The 20,412-nt window shown below is 41.2% G+C and overlaps 1 protein-coding gene across 2 annotated transcripts in view; it reads right to left on the bottom strand.

Moving 5' to 3' along the window:
* LOC139755427 (alpha-mannosidase 2C1-like) overlaps nucleotides 1–20,412 on the bottom strand; it is an 87,911-nt gene that overhangs the window by 52,772 nt on the left and 14,727 nt on the right. For both annotated transcript variants that reach the window (XM_071673729.1, XM_071673737.1), the window contains exons 3-7: nucleotides 19,699–19,835; nucleotides 19,307–19,411; nucleotides 6,932–7,184; nucleotides 2,970–3,168; nucleotides 1,031–1,232 (exon numbers count right to left, since the gene is read on the bottom strand). In XM_071673729.1, the coding sequence (XP_071529830.1) occupies nucleotides 1,031–1,232; nucleotides 2,970–3,168; nucleotides 6,932–7,184; nucleotides 19,307–19,411; nucleotides 19,699–19,835 (896 nt within the window). The remainder of the gene's footprint in view (nucleotides 1–1,030; nucleotides 1,233–2,969; nucleotides 3,169–6,931; nucleotides 7,185–19,306; nucleotides 19,412–19,698; nucleotides 19,836–20,412) is intronic.

Here is a 20,412-nt window from a genome sequence, read left to right as displayed (position 1 = left end):
TCAAAGATTATGCCCAAGTATATTAGCTGGTTGACTTCACAAGAGGACAAATGCAAACTAATCATGGTAAAAACCCAACACTCTATTACTATACAAAATAGGCTAGCATGAAGTATATACATTCTAAGCAATCCAGAACACTGACCACAATCCCTTATGATATCAATATGGTACCTAAATAAATTCTATTTTTCATATTTGTTCAGTTTCCCATATTAGTGAGGAAGGACCAAGAACAAAGAAAATTCCTCATTCACTCACATCCATTCTCAAGATATCATGTGTATGCACTGAAACTACTGTCCCCCTTTCTAGAACCAAGCCCCACATGCTTTTCTGTAGTTTCTTTTGGCTACTTCATATGCCCTGGTTCAGTTGCCCCATTTATACCATATCACTCTAATTCACTCTTATTCTGTGCATGCACTTTCTCCTTCCAGCATGTTTTAAAATTTAGCACTCAAAAGCTTAACTCCGTCCTTCCATCTCCAATCTGGTCTCCACCTTCTCCCTGTCCCCTTAACTTCCTACACATAATCTTCTTTGTCAACATATCTTCACTCACTACCTACACATATATCCTACCTTCACCTGATCTCCCAATATGTCCAAACTATCTAGCAATCCTCATTCAAGTCTCTCTAGCATTACCCTTCTTACAACTACACCTCTCTCTTACCCATCATTTCTTACTTGATCAACCCTTCTTACATACATGCTTACTAAAAATCTAGGATGGAGAAATCAAAGAAATAAAATTTCAAATCAAACCAATTATGAAATTTTCATATGCATTCTCAGTAAAACTGCAATTTAGCAAAAGAATCTAAGATGGAGAAATCAAAGAAATAAAATTTCAAATCAAACCAATTATGAAATTTTCACATGCATTCTCAGTAAAACTGCAATGTAGCAAAAGAACATTCTTTTAGGATGCTAATAAATTTAAATTCTTTCAGTTTTAACCTCAATACCAGACAAACTTCTTTTTTCTTAATTATGTTGAACAGTACTAAGAACAAGTATATACCTGTGAACATGCAAATCTCATTTCAGGATACTCCTCCATCAAGTTCAAGGTTGATATCCAAGAACGGGCACATTTCCTCTTAGCTTCAGAATAAGGCCACAGCCATGCCGAATCAATGTGACAGTTCCCAATAAGTGCCAAAGTGTGGGCCCTAGCACCATTTCCTTTTGAAAAGAAGGTGTTTGCAATCTTGCTAGCTAAGCTGAAAATGTGAATGATAAGATTAGTAGAGAACAAGTTAAATAGGAAAACATGTTTTGGGTACAAGTTTACCGAAATGACGTGTGAAAAGAGTATGGACATATTTCACTAGATGGGCCCTGAAAATGGAGGGGTCATTAATAAATTTTGCATATTTTGAAAAATATCCATTTTCTTATATCCATTATGCCATCATCTACTGTCTATACAATATCTGCAGTGGTCTACCCTCAATGTTGTATTTCCATAGCAACACAAACTCCTCCATGCTTTCATACTCATCGACCACAAACCCTTTTCATTTCTCCAACCTCACTTTTTGTTTCATTTCTGACACACCATGGGCAAATTAATGTCTCTTATATGGTGATGCTTCTGTTAACACCAAATGTATAGCAATGGTTACTGTTGTGGGAATACAAGCCTTTATCCTCTCTTCCTCCAAAAAGACCACTTCTTTCAATCCATGGTTCAACCATTCTTGTTCTAAGGCCATTCAGGTAAGAAAACAAGGTTAATGGGTTTGGAAAACTCTCCATCCTTCAACTTGCATTCAACAATAATCACAGCCCATAATCACTGCAACTATGTTATCCATGAGGCAAAGTGTTCCTTTATACAAAAGAAGAATGATAACCTCTAGTCATCATCCACTTGATGGGTATTTTTTGGCTTTGGCTGAGGGCATTATTAACAACTTCTGTCGCTCTACCTTTTCTTCACTTTTAAGATCTGACAGTCATATAGCTCTCTCTTCCATAAACAAAGCAACTTCTTTGGTTCCCTTTTCTTCTCTAACTCCATCTTAGATGCCTCTAACATTCCTTCAACCCCTGATGCTCCTCTTAGTAATCCTATGCCCATCACCATAATCTCTTTTTGGAGTGTCTAAAAAGCACTTCTCTCACAGGGCACAAGCAAGGTTTATGGTTCCGATGGCATCCATCCCTGAGTAATGAAAGAGTGTGCCTCTGAACTTGAACCTGTACTTGCTCTTCTGTTTCCCTTCTCTGTAAAAACCAGAAATTTTCCATCTTGGAAGCGTGCGTTGGTACATCCCATCCCTAAATAGGGAGACCATTCTAAACCCTCTTAAATATCATCCTGTAGCATTGATATCTACCATTTCCAAAGTCTATGAATCTCTCCTCAACTCCCATATCCTTAGATACTGTGAATTTCAGTCTTCTCTTTGATCATCAGGACAGCTTGTGTAAAGCAAGATTCACAGGCGATAGCCTTTCCTATCTTATCAATGCCTCGTCATCATCCCTGAAAGATCTTTAAGGAATATGATGTAGTTGCCCTTGACATAGCCAAAGCTGCTGACACGATATGGCACTGGGGTCTACTCTCTAACGTCATTATGTGAAAATTTGAACACAAGAACAAAAAAAAATGTTAGGTGCATACTTCAAAAGGTTTGACCATCCTCTTATATTTAAGCCATACTAAACTAAAGAATACAATAAAAAACATGCACACTTCACAAGATTTGACCATCCTCCTATATTTAAGCCATACTGAATTAAAGGATACAGTAAAAAAATAACTAAATTCATTGGCCCCTTCTATGGAAAAGGCTGAGGTGGTTGTTAACCAACTGTTGACAATGTATAAAGTCCTTCAATGAATGGTTAAATAAAAAGGCATTTACAGTAAAAAATTAGTCTAAAAAAATTGTACAAAGAATGAGTCAATCTTTACCAGCAAGACTTAGGCAAAATAATTATATTACCGATAATCGCTTTTTAGAATGGTGTTGATGATCTGGTTGCCAGCATAGAGTGCTTCATAGCTGCGGGGGTCATCCTTGGGGAGCCACTTGGCCATATCATGCAACACTTCCAGGTCCATAATTAGTTTGTAAACATCAGCATCCATTGTGCAAACCTCAGCCATCTCCAGCCTGAAGGTACGTTCAGTATCTGGAGGATCTAAGCATAATAAAACTGGTTAAACTCTAAAAGCAACTGCGATTAATGTCAGTAAAGACAAGGAAAATACTAGGTTCAAAAATTTACACTAATTAGAAACGCACTAAATTCCATTTATGGAAAAGGGATGAAAGATAAGACCAAAACGTGAACAACACCAAAAATAGCAACATAAAAGATGAACAAGAACTAAACGCTTTTTCCTACACAAGAAGTGCAATCAGAATTTCTAAAAGGAAGGCCATGGATTAAAAAAAATGGAGTGCCCCATACCCTTTTCCCACCAATATCACTGAAAAATTTCCAGTCAGAATGTATTTCTACTGACTCACTTACTTCAGACTTTACAGACTTTTGCAACACTTACATACTCACACTGTGTAATTCCAATCCCCTAAATACTCCTGAAGTAATTGTTTAGTTCTTTAAAATTACCACTTTTGAATCTGTTTCCTAAGATTTGGTTATCTCTTAGATTGTATTGTTATATCTTTTGGAAATAAATTCCCAAATCTGAATATTTTCAAGGTCACTTTTCACAGGGCCTCCATACTTCCTTCCACACAATTACTAGGAAATAGTTCTATACTGTCTGGGTTCCATTTCTTAATCTTTACTATCAAATAATCTCTTCATCTTTCTTAAATTCTCTTCATTCACCATTTCTTCATTTAACTGTTCCACTCATCCATCATTCTGTCACTAAAGAAGTGCATTGCCACATCTCTTTTTATATGACATCCTTTTAGTTTCTTATGTCCTATTTAATACAAGCATTCTTTAAACTATTTAGGAACTTGACAACTGTGATCATGTCTCCTCTACTCTTCTCCCTATCACATGTGTCTATCAGTGTCATCCTCTCCCTCAGCTTTCTTCCTGCATGTACAACGTTTGCTGCTCCATGTTACTATAATAGTTCCCGTTGTGAACTGAACTGAACAACTGATCATGGCTCTGTGGTGGTAGATCTTGTTCAGATAGTAACTTTATCACAGATACCATATGGATTTATAACTAACTTTCAGTATTCTCACTCTGAGTTCTTGAAGTATCAGCTGGTTGAAGGCATGCTGCTTTGCACTTGGAAAGTTGGTCATGTTGATTAGGGGTAACTGTTACCTTCAAGGGGTTTAATTTACAGTATGTTTAATCAAATGTTTTTATCTGAAGGGACATTGGAAATCTGGCACTAATTTTCAACTGACTATCACTGAGCAGGCCCTTCTCAAAGCACAGGACTAAGGGCATTAGTATCATGTTCCCTTGCCTTAATATGCAACTACAGATGAGATTTTGGAAGGCTCTGAATAGCAATTATAAGTCTATTTCCAAAAGGAACTGGGTAAGATACCAAGTCCATGCCTTAAGAAGACCATGACCCATTTCCTCACAGTCCTCAGAGTTCACATAAATGTGACTTATCTAAAGCTTCAGCCAGAAATTAGGAATCATGAAATTCATGCTCTCAATCCACAGTCAGACCCCAAGGTATCAAGGCCCCTTCCACCCTGCAAAGGACTCTCTACAAACGGGTAACCAGTAACAACTGCATCTATGGACAGGAGAAAAGTGATTTCCCAATACTGTATGAAGCAAAAATGAAGATATTAACAATGGGAGCATACTTATCTCTTTTGAATAAGAATCAATCATCCTGAGAGATAATCTAATCATATCTTCCAAAACATATCTTCCTCAAGATTGTGAAATTTCATTAACAGTTATGCATGAGTTGAAAACGGTAATATATACTGTAAAATTAAACATACATATATACATATCATTATCATTACTATTATTATACTCTGTCACTGTCTCCCGCTTTAGCATGGTAGCGCAAGAAAACATGTAAACGCCCACACACGCACATATACATACCTATACATTTCAACGTTTACATACATATACATACACATATATACACATGTACATATTCATACTTGCTGCCTTCATCCATTCCCATTGCCACTCCGCCACACATGAAATGGCACCACCGTCCTCCTGTGCGCACACGAGGCAGCGCTAGGAAAAGACAACAAAGGCCACATTCGTTCACAATCAGTCTCTAGCTGTCATGTATAATGCACCGAAACCACAGCTCCCTTTACACATCCTGGCCCCACAGAACTTTCCGTGGTTTACCCCAGACGCTTCACATGCCCTGGTTCAATCCATTGACAGCACGTCGACCCCAGTATACCACATCGTTCCAATTCACTCTATTCCTTGCATGCCTTTCACCCTCCTGCATGTTCAGGCCCCGATCATTCAAAATCCTTTTCACTCCATCTTTCCAACTCCAATTTGGTCTCCCACTTCTCCTCGTTCCCTCCACCTCTGACACATATACTTCCCAGTTGACTTGTCCCTCAACCCCACTGTACCTAATAACCTTGCTCTTATTCACATTTACTCTAAGCTTTCTTCTTTCACACACTTTACCAAACTCAGTCACCAGCTTCTGCAGTTTCTCACACGAATCAGCTACCAGCGCTGTATCATCAGTAAACAACAACTGACTCACTTCCCAAACTCTCTCATCCACAACAGACTGCATACTTGCCCCTCTTTCCAAAACTCTTACATTCACCTCCCTAACAACCCCATCCATAAACAAATTAAACAGCCATGGAGACATCACACTTCCCTGCCACAAACCAACATTCACTAAGAACCAATCACTTTCCTCTCTTCCTACACGTACACATGCCTTACATCCTCGATAAAAACTTTTCACTTCTACTAACAACTTGCCTACCGCACCATATATTCTTAATACCTTCCACAGAGCATCTCTATCAACTCTGTGCTATGCCTTCTCTAGATCCATAAATGCTACATACAAATCCATTTGCTTTTCAAAGTATTTCTCACATACATTCTTCAAAGCAAACACCTGATTCACACATCTTCTACCACTTCTGAAACCACACTGCTCTTCCCCAATCTGATGCTCTGTACATGCCTTCAACCTCTCAATCAATACCCTCCCATATAACTTACCAGAAATACTCAACAAACTTATACCTCTGTAATTTGAGCACTCACTCTTATCCCCTCTGCCTTTGTACAATGGCACTATGCAAGCATTCCGCCAATCCTCAGGCACCTCACCATGAGTCATACATACTCAACAATACAGTCACCCCTATTTTAATAAATTCCACTGCAATACCATCCAAACCCGCTGCCTTGCCAGCTTTCATCTTTTGCAAAGCTTTTACTGCCTCTTCTCTGTTTATCAAATCATTCTCCCTAACCCTCTTACTTTGCACACCACCTCGACCAAAACACCCTATATCTGCCACTCTATCATCAAACACATTCAACAAACCTTCAAAATATATAAAGACATTATGCATTATACATGACAGCTAGAGAATGAGTGTGAACGAATGTGGCCTTTGTTGTCTTTCCTAGCGATATCTTGCGTGCATGTGGGGGGAGGAGGTTGTCATTTCATGTGGCAGGATGGCGATGGGAATGAATAAAGGCAGCAAGTATGAATCATGCACATGTGTATATATGTATATGTCTGTGTATGTATATATATGTACACATTGAAATGTACTGGTACGAATATGTGCGTGTGTGGATGTGTATGTATATACGTGTATGTGGGTGGGTTGGGCCATTTTTTCGTCTGTTTCCTTGCGCTACCTTGCTAACGTGGGAGACAGCACCAAAGTACAATATTAGTAATAAAGACAATCCTTAACACAAGTCTTTGACTATAAAACATTTAAAAATTTTCACTTACTGATCATTCCATCTTTTCCACTGCCGAACATATTATTACAGGCCATCTCAATGTAGTAAACAAGAGTTTCCTGCGAGCCATTCCAGCAGCGGCTGATTGGATAATCTGTTCGCATTTGGTTTGGAAGACCATTCTCAGTACAAATGTTATTATGATTGTTGGTTTCCATTTTCGTGTCTTCATCATTATCAGAGTTAAAGCCATTAGTTATGTCCCGTTTCATTCGCTGATGGGGGCCACTTGGTGAAAGTCCCTGAAAGTTTAGAGTCAGCATTTACTATTACTCTAAATAACATGGACCATTACTGGAATCCAAATAAGTTACATTTTAAGCTCTTTTTTTGGATACTATCTATGCTGCTTACCACATCTAAATAAAAAAAATCCTTAACAGTTATGAAGATCCTAAACCAAAGCTTGAATCATAGGATACAGAAATCTACATTTTGCTTTGTGCAAATGACTGGGAGATGTATAAGAGAAAGTGGAAGGGGGTCAAGAGGAGGGAGGTCAAGAGGAAGGTCCAAGGGTTGAAAAAGAGGACAAATAAGAGTTGCGGTGAGTGAGCATCATTAAACCTTGGGGAGAATAAAAAGATGTTTTGGAAGGAGGTAAATACGCACGAAAGACAAGAGAACAAATGGGAACATCGGTGAAGGGGGCAAGGGGGGAAATGACAACAGGTAGTGATGAAGTGAGGAGATGGAGTGAGTATTTTGGAGGTTTGTTGAATGTGTATAATGATAAGAGTGGCAGATGTGAGGTGTTTTGGTTGGGGGTGGTGTGCGAAGTGAGAGGGTCAGGGAGAATGGTTTGGTTAAGTGAGAAGAGGTAGTGAAAGCCTTGTGGAAGACGAAATCTGGTAAGGTGGCGGGTTGGATGGTACTGAAGTTGAATTTATTAAGAAAGGGGGTAACTGTGCTGTTGATTGGTTGGTAAGGATATTCAATGTATGTATGGAACATGGTAAAGTGCCTGATGATTGGTGGAATGCATGTATAGTGCCCTTGTACAAAGGCAAAGGGGATAAAGGTGAGTGTTCAAAGTAAAGAGGCATAAGTTTGTTGAGTATTCCTAGAAAATTGTATGGGAGGGTACTGATTGAGAGGGTGAAGGCATGTACAGAGCATCAGATTGGAGAAGAGCAGTGTGGTTTCACAAGTGGTAGAGGATGTGTGGATCAGGTGTTTGCTTTGGAGAATGTGCATAACAAATATTTAGAAAAACAGATGGATTTGTATGTGGCATTTGTGGATGTAGAGAGGGTTTATGACAGGGTTGATAGAGATGCTTTGTGGAAAGTCTTAAGAGTATATCGTGTGGGAGGTAAGATGCTAGAAGCAGTGAAAAGTTTTTATCAAGGGTGTAAGGCATGTGTACAAGTAGCAAGAGAGGAGAGTGACTGGTTCCCAGTGAAGGTCGCTATGCGGCATGGGTGTGTGATGTCACCATGGGTATTTAATTTGTTTATGGATGGGGCAGTTAACAAGGTAAATGCAAGAATTCTGAAAAAAGGGGTGAGTATGCAGTCTGTTCGGAAGGAAAGGTCCTGAGAATTGGGTCAGTTATTGTTTGCTATGTACAGCAATGGTGGCTGATTCATGAGACAAAATAAAGGAATTGGTGACTGAGTTTGGAAAAGTGTGTGAAAGGAGAAAGTTGACGGTAAATATGAATAAAAGCAAGGTTAATCATTAGGTTCAGCACAGTTGAGAGACAAGTTAGCTGGGATGTAAGATTTAAGTTCAGCAAGCTTCGCAATGAATAATAGACCAAAACTATAATATGATCCTTGAAAAAGAAATTATATACTCAATTTAAAGTAAAACACTTGCCCACTTGTTTATATCCATTACAATACTTTGGCTGAAATCATCAAAAAAATCAAGCCTTAAGGAGTTATCTATATCAGGATTGTTCCAGCCTCTGAAATTTTTGAAAACCCATATCAAAAAAATTTAAGTTTTCTAAGCGGCCTAAGCAGAATTCATTCCCCAGTCTGAGAATCATCATGTTTGCTTTCCACTATACACTCTCTATTCTGTCTGTCATTTTTCAAGATGTAATACTATCAATAACAGATATAATAATAATAATAATAATAATAATAATAATAATAATAATAATAATAATAACTATATTCTTTTTCGATACAACTGATTCTCCTATGTGACCTGCCATCAGGAACTAAAGACCAATGGCCTCATTTGCACACATCCACTCTCTGGCATGCATAATTTACAGAAACCACAGCTAAACCTTCAAAGCCTACACCAAGATTTACTTTGACTGCTTCACATGCTCTGGTTTAGCTTATGAATTATATATGCCTCTCATCCACCTGAAAGTTCAGATTGATACGCTATAGCCCCATTCACTCCATCCTTCTGTCTCCAATAACAGTAATAATAATAATAATAATAATAATATCCCTGGGGATAGGGGTTTAAGAATACTTCCCACGTATTCCCTGCGTGTCGTAGAAGGTGACTAAAAGGGGAGGGAGCGGGGGGCTGGAATTCCTCCCCTCTCGTTTTTTTTTTAAATTTTCCAAAAGAAGGAACAGAGGGGGGCCAGGTGAGGATATTCCAAAAAAGGCCCAGTCCTCTGTTCTTAGTGCTACCTCGCTAATGCGGGAAATGGCGAATGGTTTAAAAAAAAAAAAAAAAAAAAAAAAAAAAATAATAATAATAATAATAATAATACTAATAAGGCATATGATAGAGTTGATAGAGATGCTCTGTGGAAGGTATTAAGAATATATGGTGTGGGAGGCAAGTTGTTAGAAGCAGTGAAAAGTTTTTATCGAGGATGTAAGGCATGTGTACGTGTAGGAAGAGAGGAAAGTGATTGGTTCTCAGTGAATGTAGGTTTGCGGCTGGGGTGTGTGATGTCTCCATGGTTGTTTAATTTGTTTATGGATGGGGTTGTTAGGGAGGTGAATGCAAGAGTTTTGGAAAGAGGGGCAAGTATGAAGTCTGTCGTGGATGAGAGAGCTTGGGAAGTGAGTCAGTTGTTGTTCGCTGATGATACAGCGCTGGTGGCTGATTCATGTGAGAAACTGCAGAAGCTGGTGACTGAGTTTGGTAAAGTGTGTGAAAGAAGAAAGTTAAGAGTAAATGTGAACAAGAGCAAGGTTATTAGGTACAGTAAGGTTGAGGGTCAAGTCAATTGGGAGGTAAGTTTGAATGGAGAAAAACTGGAGGAAGTAGTGTTTTAGATATCTGGGAGTGGATCTGGCAGTGGATGGAACCATGGAAGCGGAAGTGAATCATAGGGTGGGGGAGGGGGCGAAAATCCTGGGAGCCTTGAAGAATGTGTGGAAGTCGAGAACATTATCTCGGAAAGCAAAAATGGCTATGTTTGAAGGAATAGTGGTTCCAACAATGTTGTATGGTTGCGAGGCGTGGGCTATGGATAGAGTTGTGCGCAGGAGGGTGGATGTGCTGGAAATGAGATGTTTGAAGACAATGTGTAGTGTGAGGTGGTTTGATCGAGTAAGTAATGTAAGGGTAAGAGAGATGTGTGGAAATAAAAAGAGCGTGGTTGAGAGAGCAGAAGAGGGTGTTTTGAAATGGTTTGGGCACATGGAGAGAATGAGTGAGGAAAGATTGACCAAGAGGATATATGTGTCGGAGGTGGAGGGAACGAGAAGAGGGAGACCAAATTGGAGGTGGAAAGATGGAGTGAAAAAGATTTTGTGTGATCGGGGACTGAACATGCAGGAGGGTGAAAGGAGGGCAAGGAATAGAGTGAATTGGATCGATGTGGTATATCGGGGTTGACGTGCTGTCAGTGGATTGAATCAGGGCATGTGAAGCGTCTGGGGGTAAACCACGGAAAGTTGTGTGGGGCCTGGATGTGGAAAGGAAGCTGTGGTTTCGGGCATTATTGCTTGACAGCTAGAGACTGAGTGTGAACTAATGTGGCCTTTGTTGTCCTTTCCTAGCACTACCTTGCGCATGTCTGGGAGGAGGGGGGGGTGTCATTTCATGTCGGGCAGGGTGGCGTTGGGAATGAATAAAGGCAGCAAGTATGAAGTATGTACATGTGTATATATGTATATGTCTGTGTATGTATATATATGTATATGTTGAAATGTATAGGTATGTATATGTGCGTGTGTGGATGTTTATGTATATCCATGTGTATGTGGATGGGTTTGGCCTTTCTTCATCGGTTTCCTTGCACTACCTCGCTAATGTGGGAGACAGTGACAAAGAATGATATAATATATATAATATATTATATGTGCTGAGAGGTGCAACTGGAGGGATGTCTGATCATTATCTTGTGGAGGCTAAGGTGAAGATTTGTATGGGTTTTCAGAAAAGAAGAGTGAATGTTGGGGTGAAGAGGGTGGTGAGAGTAAGTGAGCTTGGGAAGGAGACTTGTGTGAGGAAGTACCAGGAGAGACAGAGTACAGAATGGAAAAAGGTGAGAACAATGGAAGTAAGGGGAGTGGGGGAGGAATGGGATGTATTTAGGGAATCAGTGATGGATTGCGCAAAAGATGCTTGTGGCATGAGAAGAGTGGGAGGTGGGTTGATTAGAAAGGGTAGTGAGTGGTGGGATGAAGAAGTAAGAGTATTAGTGAAAGAGAAGAGAGAGGCATTTGGACGATTTTTGCAGGGAAAAAATGCAATTGAGACAGGAGGTCAAGAGAAAGGTGCAAGAGGTGAAAAAAAGGGCAAATGAGAGTTGGGGTGAGAGAGTATCATTAAATTTTAGGGAGAATAAAAAGATGTTCTGGAAGGAGGTAAATAAAGTGCGTAAGACAAGGTGTGGGAGGCAAGTTGTTAGAAGCAGTGAAAAGTTTTTATCGAGGATGTAAGGCATGTGTACGTGTAGGAAGAGAGGAAAGTGATTGGTTCTCAGTGAATGTAGGTTTGTGGCAGGGGTGTGTGATGTCTCCATGGTTGTTTAATTTGTTTATGGATGGGGTTGTTAGGGAGGTAAATGCAAGAGTCCTGGAAAGAGGGGCAAGTATGAAGTCTGTTGGGGATGAGAGAGCTTGGGAAGTGAGTCAGTTGTTGTTCGCTGATGATACAGCGCTGGTGGCTGATTCATGTGAGAAACTGCAGAAGCTGGTGACTGAGTTTGGTAAAGTGTGTGGAAGAAGAAAGTTAAGAGTAAATGTGAATAAGAGCAAGGTTATTAGGTACAGTAGGGTTGAGGGTCTAGTCAATTGGGAGGTGAGTTTGAATGGAGAAAAACTGGAGGAAGTGAAGTGTTTTAGATATCTGGGAGTGGATCTGTCAGCGGATGGAACCATGGAAGCGGAAGTGGATCATAGGGTGGGGGAGGGGGCGAAAATTTTGGGAGCCTTGAAAAATGTGTGGAAGTCGAGAACATTATCTCGGAAAGCAAAAATGGGTATGTTTGAAGGAATAGTGGTTCCAACAATGTTGTATGGTTGCGAGGCGTGGGCTATGGATAGAGTTGTGCGCAGGAGGATGGATGTGCTGGAAATGAGATGTTTGAGGACAATGTGTGGTGTGAGGTGGTTTGATCGAGTAAGTAACGTAAGGGTAAGAGAGATGTGTGGAAATAAAAAGAGCGTGGTTGAGAGAGCAGAAGAGGGTGTTTTGAAATGGTTTGGGCACATGGAGAGAATGAGTGAGGAAAGATTGACCAAGAGGATATATGTGTCGGAGGTGGAGGGAACGAGGAGAAGAGGGAGACCAAATTGGAGGTGGAAAGATGGAGTGAAAAAGATTTTGTGTGATCGGGGCCTGAACATGCAGGAGGGTGAAAGGAGGGCAAGGAATAGAGTGAATTGGAGCGATGTGGTATACAGGGGTTGACGTGCTGTCAGTGGATTGAATCAAGGCATGTGAAGCGTCTGGGGTAAACCATGGAAAGCTGTGTAGGTATGTATATTTGCGTGTGTGGACGTGTGTATGTACATGTGTATGGGGGGGGGGGGGCCATTTCTTTCGTCTGTTTCCTTGCGCTACCTCGCAAACGCGGGAGACAGCGACAAAGTATAAAAAAAAAAAAAAAAAAAAGACAAGGGAGCAAATGGGAACTTCAGTGAAGGGCGCAAATGGGGAGGTGATAACAAGTAGTGGTGATGTGAGAAGGAGATGGAGTGAGTATTTTGAAGGTTTGTTGAATGTGTTTGATGATAGAGTGGCAGATATAGGATGTTTTGGTTGAGGTGGTGTGCAAAGTGAGAGGGTTAGGGAAAATGATTTGGTAAACAGAGAAGAGGTAGTAAAAGCTTTGCGGAAGATGAAAGCCGGCAAGGCAGCGGGTTTGGATGGTATTGCAGTGGAGTTTATTAAAAAGGGGGGTGACTGTATTGTTGACTGGTTGGTAAGGTTATTTGATGTATGTATGACTCATGGTGAGGTGCCTGAGGATTGGCGGAATGCGTGCATAGTGCCATTGTACAAAGGCAAAGGGGATAAGAGTGAGTGCTCAAATTACAGAGGTATAAGTTTGTTGAGTATTCCTGGTAAATTATATGGGAGGGTATTGATTGAGAGGGTGAAGGCATATACAGAGCATCAGATTGGGGAAGAGCAGTGCGGTTTCAGAAGTGGTAGAGGATGTGTGGATCAGGTGTTTGCTTTGAAGAATGTATGTGAGAAATACTTAGAAAAGCAAATGGATTTGTATGTAGCATTTATGGATCTGGAGAAGGCATATGATAGAGTTGATAGAGATGCTCTGTGGAAGGTATTAAGAATATATGGTGTTGGAGGCAAGTTGTTAGAAGCAGTGAAAAGTTTTTATCGAGGATGTAAGGCATGTGTACGTGTAGGAAGAGAGGAAAGTGATTGGTTCTCAGTGAATGTAGGTTTGCGGCAGGGGTGTGTGATGTCTCCATGGTTGTTTAATTTGTTTATGGATGGGGTTGTAAGGGAGGTAAATGCAAGAGTCCTGGAAAGAGGGGCAAGTATGAAGTCTGTTGGGGATGAGAGAGCTTGGGAAGTGAGTCAGTTGTTGTTCGCTGATGATACAGCGCTGGTGGCTGATTCATGTGAGAAACTGCAGAAGCTGGTGACTGAGTTTGGTAAAGTGTGTGGAAGAAGAAAGTTGAGAGTAAATGTGAATAAGAGCAAGGTTATTAGGTACAGTAGGGGTGAGGGTCAAGTCAATTGGGAGGTGAGTTTGAATGGAGAAAAACTGGAGGAAGTGAAGTGTTTTAGATATCTGGGAGTGGATCTGTCAGCGGATGGAACCATGGAAGCGGAAGTGGATCATAGGGTGGGGGAGGGGGCGAAAATTTTGGGAGCCTTGAAAAATGTGTGGAAGTCGAGAACATTATCTCGGAAAGCAAAAATGGGTATGTTTGAGGGAATAGTGGTTCCAACAATGTTGTATGGTTGCGAGGCGTGGGCTATGGATAGAGATGTGCGCAGGAGGATGGATGTGCTGGAAATGAGATGTTTGAGGACAATGTGTGGTGTGAGGTGGTTTGATCGAGTAAGTAACGTAAGGGTAAGAGAGTTGTGTGGAAATAAAAAGAGCGTGGTTGAGAGAGCAGAAGAGGGTGTTTTGAAATGGTTTGGGCACATGGAGAGAATGAGTGAGGAGAGATTGACCAAGAGGATATATGTGTCGGAGGTGGAGGGAACGAGGAGAAGAGGGAGACCAAATTGGAGGTGGAAAGATGGAGTGAAAAAGATTTTGTGTGATCGGGGCCTGAACATGCAGGAGGGTGAAAGGAGGGCAAGGAATAGAGTGAATTGGAGTCATGTGGTATACAGGGGTTGACGTGCTGTCAGTGGATTGAATCAAGGCATGTGAAGCGTCTGGGGTAAACCATGGAAAGCTGTGTAGGTATGTATATTTGCGTGTGTGGACGTGTGTATGTACATGTGTATGGGGGGGGGTTGGGCCATTTCTTTCGTCTGTTTCCTTGCGCTACCTCGCAAACGCGGGAGACAGCGACAAAGTATAAAAAAAAAAAAAAAAAAAAAAAAGACTCATGGTGAGGTGCCTGAGGATTGGCGGAATGCGTGTATAGTGCCATTGTACAAAGGCAAAGGGGATAAGAGTGAGTGCTCAAATTACAGAGGTATAAGTTTGTTGAGTATTCCTGGTAAATTATATGGGAGGGTATTGATTGAGAGGGTGAAGGCATGTACAGAGCATCAGATTGGGGAAGAGCAGTGTGGTTTCAGAAGTGGTAGAGGATGTGTGGATCAGGTGTTTGCTTTGAAGAATGTATGTGAGAAATACTTAGAAAAGCAAATGGATTTGTATGTAGCATTTATGGATCTGGAGAAGGCATATGATAGAGTTGATAGAGATGCTCTGTGGAAGGTATTAAGAATATATGGTGTGGGAGGCAAGTTGTTAGAAGCAGTGAAAAGTTTTTATCGAGGATGTAAGGCATGTGTACGTGTAGGAAGAGAGGAAAGTGATTGGTTCTCAGTGAATGTAGGTTTGCGGCAGGGGTGTGTGATGTCTCCATGGTAGTTTAATTTGTTTGTGGATGGGGTTGTTTGGGAGGTGAATGCAAGAGTTTTGGAAAGAGGGGCAAGTATGAAGTCTGTTGGGGATGAGAGAGCTTGGGAAGTGAGTCAGTTGTTGTTCGCTGATGATACAGCGCTGGTGGCTGATTCATGTGAGAAACTGCAGAAGCTGGTGACTGAGTTTGGTAAAGTGTGTGAAAGAAGAAAGTTAAGAGTAAATGTGAATAAGAGCAAGGTTATTAGGTACAGTAGGGTTGAGGGTCAAGTCAATTGGGAGGTGAGTTTTTAATGGAGAAAAACTGGAGGAAGTGAAGTGTTTTAGATATCTGGGAGTGGATCTGGCAGTGGATGGAACCATGGAAGCGGAAGCGGATCATAGGGTGGGGGAGGGGGCAAAAATTCTGGGAGCCTTGAAAAATGTGTGGAAGTCGAGAACATTATCTCGGAAAGCAAAAATGGCTATGTTTGAAGGAATAGTGGTTCCAACAATGTTGTATGGTTGCGAGGCATGGGCTATGGATAGAGTTGTGCGCAGGAGGATGGATGTGCTGGAAATGAGATGTTTGAGGACAATGTGTGGTGTGAGGTGGTTTGATCGAGTAAGTAACGTAAGGGTAAGAGAGATGTGTGGAAATAAAAAGAGCGTGGTTGAGAGAGCAGAAGAGGGTGTTTTGAAATGGTTTGGGCACATGGAGAGAATGAGTGAGGAAAGATTGACCAAGAGGATATATGTGTCGGAGGTGGAGGGAACGAGGAGAAGAGGGAGACCAAATTGGAGGTGGAAAGATGGAGTGAAAAAGATTTTGTGTGATCGGGGCCTGAACATGCAGGAGGGTGAAAGGAGGGCAAGGAATAGAGTGAATTGGAGCGATGTGGTATACCGGGGTTGACGTGCTGTCAGTGGATTGAATCAAGGCATGTGAAGCGTCTGGGGTAAACCATGGAAAGCTGTGTAGGTATGTATATTTGCGTGTGTGGACGTATATATATACATGTGTATGGGGGTGGGTTGGGCCATTTCTTTCGTCTGTTTCCTTGCGCTACCTCGCAAACGCGGGAGACAGCGACAAAGCAAAAAAAAAAAAAAAAACGTACACATGCCTTACATCCTCGATAAAAACTTTATACTGCTTCTAACAACTTGCCTCCCAAGTGTGTGAAAGAAGAAAGTTAAGAGTAAATGTGAATAAGAGCAAGGTTATTAGGTACAGTAGGGTTGAGGGTCAAGTTAATTAGGAGATAAGTTTGAATTGGTTCTCAGTGAATGTAGGTTTGCAGCAGGGGTGTGTGATGTCTCCATGGTTGTTTAATTTGTTTATGGATGGGGTTGTTAGGGAGGTGAATGCAAGAGTTTTGGAAAGAGGGGCAAGTATGAAGTCTGTTGTGGATGAGAGAGCATGGGAAGTGAGTCAGTTGTTGTTCGCTGATGATACAGCGCTGGTGGCTGATTCATGTGAGATACTGCAGAAGCTGGTGACTGAGTTTGGTAAAGTGTGTGAAAGAAGAAAATTAAAAGTAAATGTGAATAAGAGCAAGGTTATTAGGTACAGTAGGGTTGAGGGTCAAGTCAATTGGGAGGTTAGTTTGAAAGTAGAAAAACTGGAGGAAGTAAAGTGTTTTAGATATCTGGGAGTGGATCTGGCAGTGGATGGAACCATGGAAGCGGAAGTGAATCATAGGGTGGGGGAGGGGGCGAAAATCCTGGGAGCCTTGAAGAATGTGTGGAAGTCGAGAACATTATCTCGGAAAGCAAAAATGGCTATGTTTGAAGGAATAGTGGTTCCAACAATGTTGTATGGTTGCGAGGCGTGGGCTATGGATAGAGTTGTGCGCAGGAGGGTGGATGTGCTGGAAATGAGATGTTTGAGGACAATGTGTGGTGTGAGGTGGTTTGATCGAGTAAGTAATGTAAGGGTAAGAGAGATGTGTGGAAATAAAAAGAGTGTGGTTGAGAGAGCAGAAGAGGGGGTTTTGAAATGGTTTGGGCACATGGAGAGAATGAGTGAGGAAAGATTGACCAAGAGGATATATGTGTCGGAGGTGGAGGGAATGAGGAGAAGTGGGAGACCAAATTGGAGGTGGAAAGATGGAGTGAAAAAGATTTTGTGTGATCAGGGCCTGAACATGCAGGAGGGTGAAAGGAGGGCAAGGAATAGAGTGAATTGGATCGATGTGGTATACCAGGGTTGACGTGCTGTCAGTGGATTGAATCAGGGCATGTGAAGCGTCTGGGGTAAACCATGGAAAGTTGTGTGGGGCCTGGATGTGGAAAGGGAGCTGTGGTTTCGGGCATTATTGCATGGCAGCTAGAGACTGAGTGTGAATGAATGGGGCCTTTGTTGTCTTTTCCTAGTGCTACCTTGCACACATGATGGGGGAGGAGGGATGGTATTCCATGTGTGGCGAGGTGGCGATGGGAGTGAATGGGGGCAGACAGTGTGAATTGTGTGCATGGGTATATATGTATGTGTCTGTGTATGTATATATATGTGTACATTGAGATGTATAGGTATGTATATTTGCGTGTGTGGACGTGTGTGTGTGTGTGTATACACATTGTGTATGGGGGTGGGTTGGGCCATTTCTTTCGTCTGTTTCCTTGCGCTACCTCGCAAACGCGGGAGACAGCGACAAAGCAAAATAAATAAATAAAAAAGTTTGAATGGAGAAAAACTGGAGGAAGTAAAGTGTTTTAGATATCTGGGAGTGGATCTGGCAGCGGATGGAACCATGGAAGCGGATGTGAATCATAGGGTGGGGGAGGGGGCGAAAATTCTGGGAGCCTTGAAGAATGTTTGGAAGTTGAGAACATTATCTAGGAAGGGAAAAATGGGTTGTTTGAAAGAATAGTGGTTCCAACAATGTTGTATGGTTGCAAGGCGTGGGCTATGGATAGAGTTGTGCGCAGGAGGGTGGATGTGCTGGAAATGAGATGTTTGAGGACAATGTGTGGTGTGAGGTGGTTTGATCGAGTAAGTAATGTAAGGGTAAGAGAGATGTGTGGAAATAAAAAGAGTATGGTTGAGTGAGCAGAAGAGGGTGTTTTGAAATGGTTTGGTCACATGGAGAGAATAAGTGAGGAAAGATTGACCAAGAGGATATATGTGGCAGAGGTGGAGGGAACGAGGAGAAGTGGGAGACCAAATTGGAGGTGGAAAGATGGAGTGAAAAAGATTTTGAGTGATCGGGGCCTGAACATGCAGGAGGGTGAAAGGCATGCAAGGAATAGAGTCTGGGGTAAACCATGGAAAGTTCTGTGGGGCCTGGATGTGGAAAGGGAGCTGTGGTTTCGGTGCATTATTACATGACAGCTAGAGACTGAGTGTGAACGAATGGGGCCATTGTTGTCTTTTCCTAGTGCTACCTCGCACACATGAGGGGGGAGGGGGTTGTTATTCCATGTGTGGCGAGGTGGCGATGGGAATAAATAAAGGCAGACAGTAGGAATTATGTACAAGTGTATATATGTATATGTTTGTGTGGGTATATATATATATGTGTACATTGAGATGTATAGGTATGTATATTTGCGTGTGTGGACGTGTATGTATATACATGTGTATGTGGGTGGGTTGGGCCATTTCTTTCGTCTGTTTCCTTGCACTACCTTGCTAACGCAGGAGACAGCGACAAAGCAAAATAAAAAAAGTAATATATATATATATATATATATATATATATATATATATCTTTCATACAATTCGCCATTTCCCGCCTCAGCGAGGTAGCGTTAAGAACTGAGGACTGGGCCTCTGAGGAAACATCCTCATCCGGCCCCCTTCTCTGTTCCTTCCTTTGGAGAAAAAAAAAAAACGAGAAGGGACGATTTCCAGCCCCCCACTCCCTTCCCTTTTAGTCGCCTTCTACGACACGCAGGGAATACGTGGGAAGTATACATAAAATACCATTAACTGGAAAAAAAAAAAAAAAAAGAGGGACTAACCTGAAGGGGTTCACCATTCATGCTCCACAACATTGCCTCAGCCTGGCTGTTCCATCTTAACCAAACCTGCTGACCTTTCCATGAATCTGGTATCGTTACCTCAATCTGTGGAAAATCATTTTGGTATTATATTTGCTAAATAGTGCACTCTCAAACAGTATCATTATCAGCTTACAAAACATTAATCAACAACTTATAAAATGTCTGTTTTTGGTTTCCAAACCTTTGCTGAGAAGGTTGAATTATTCAGAAACCTGTAGTAAATGAAACATAAATAACAGTACAACAAGCAGATTCAGAAAAAGAGAGAAAATCTGGCTATCTTAAGTAGCAGCTAAGATCTGAAAAGTATCAAAATGATGCTAGTTTTATTGAAGAGAAATCATACAAACCCTAAACCAATGAGTACTCCACAAGGGTCCAAAGGATTCTCCAATATTTGCAGGCCTGAAGTCCTGAGTGATCACTTGCCGAAAGGACCACTGTTCCCATGCACCCTGTCCATCAGGCATACTCCAGTGGTAAAGGCCTTGAAATGAACAAGATAAAAATTATGTACCATAAAAGCCTATAATACTATATCTAAAATAAACATACCAAAAATTGATAACATTCAGCTGAAGAACCAAGTTATATGTACAAGAATAACTACATTTTGATAATAAGTGATACACCAACAGTTACATACAAAAGGTCTTCATATATATGGAGGAGGGAAAAGAAAAAAAAAAAGCAGGTTTTGGAGACAAAAGTACGATTCATAATTTTCAAATAGAATTCTTTAGCTCTTCTATCCTTTACTGCGAACATAACACAGTATATGGTGATATGGTATATGCAGTGTTGTAGGGTTGGGTGATGTCCAGAGCACAGATGGAAGAGTGACACTTGTGTACCATCTATCTGTTTATCTATGTCTCTAGTGCTCATTCCCATCAAGAATTACCTCAAGGGGTAGCCACTGCAAAAGAGTCTCCTTAATTAGTGAACTTATGTTGCTTCTTTAACCTTTAGTGCTTCACCTTTAACTGGCAACTCTTGTGCAGTGTTTTCAAAGATCCCTACCAAATTTTCCTACCAGCTACTTTTACCTAGTGTGTCTCTCT

Source organism: Panulirus ornatus, chromosome 2 (assembly GCF_036320965.1).
Source record: "Panulirus ornatus isolate Po-2019 chromosome 2, ASM3632096v1, whole genome shotgun sequence".
NCBI lineage: Eukaryota > Metazoa > Arthropoda > Malacostraca > Decapoda > Palinuridae > Panulirus > Panulirus ornatus.
The sequence above is the reverse complement of the archived record's forward strand: the minus strand, read 5'-3'. Positions and strand labels throughout refer to the sequence as shown.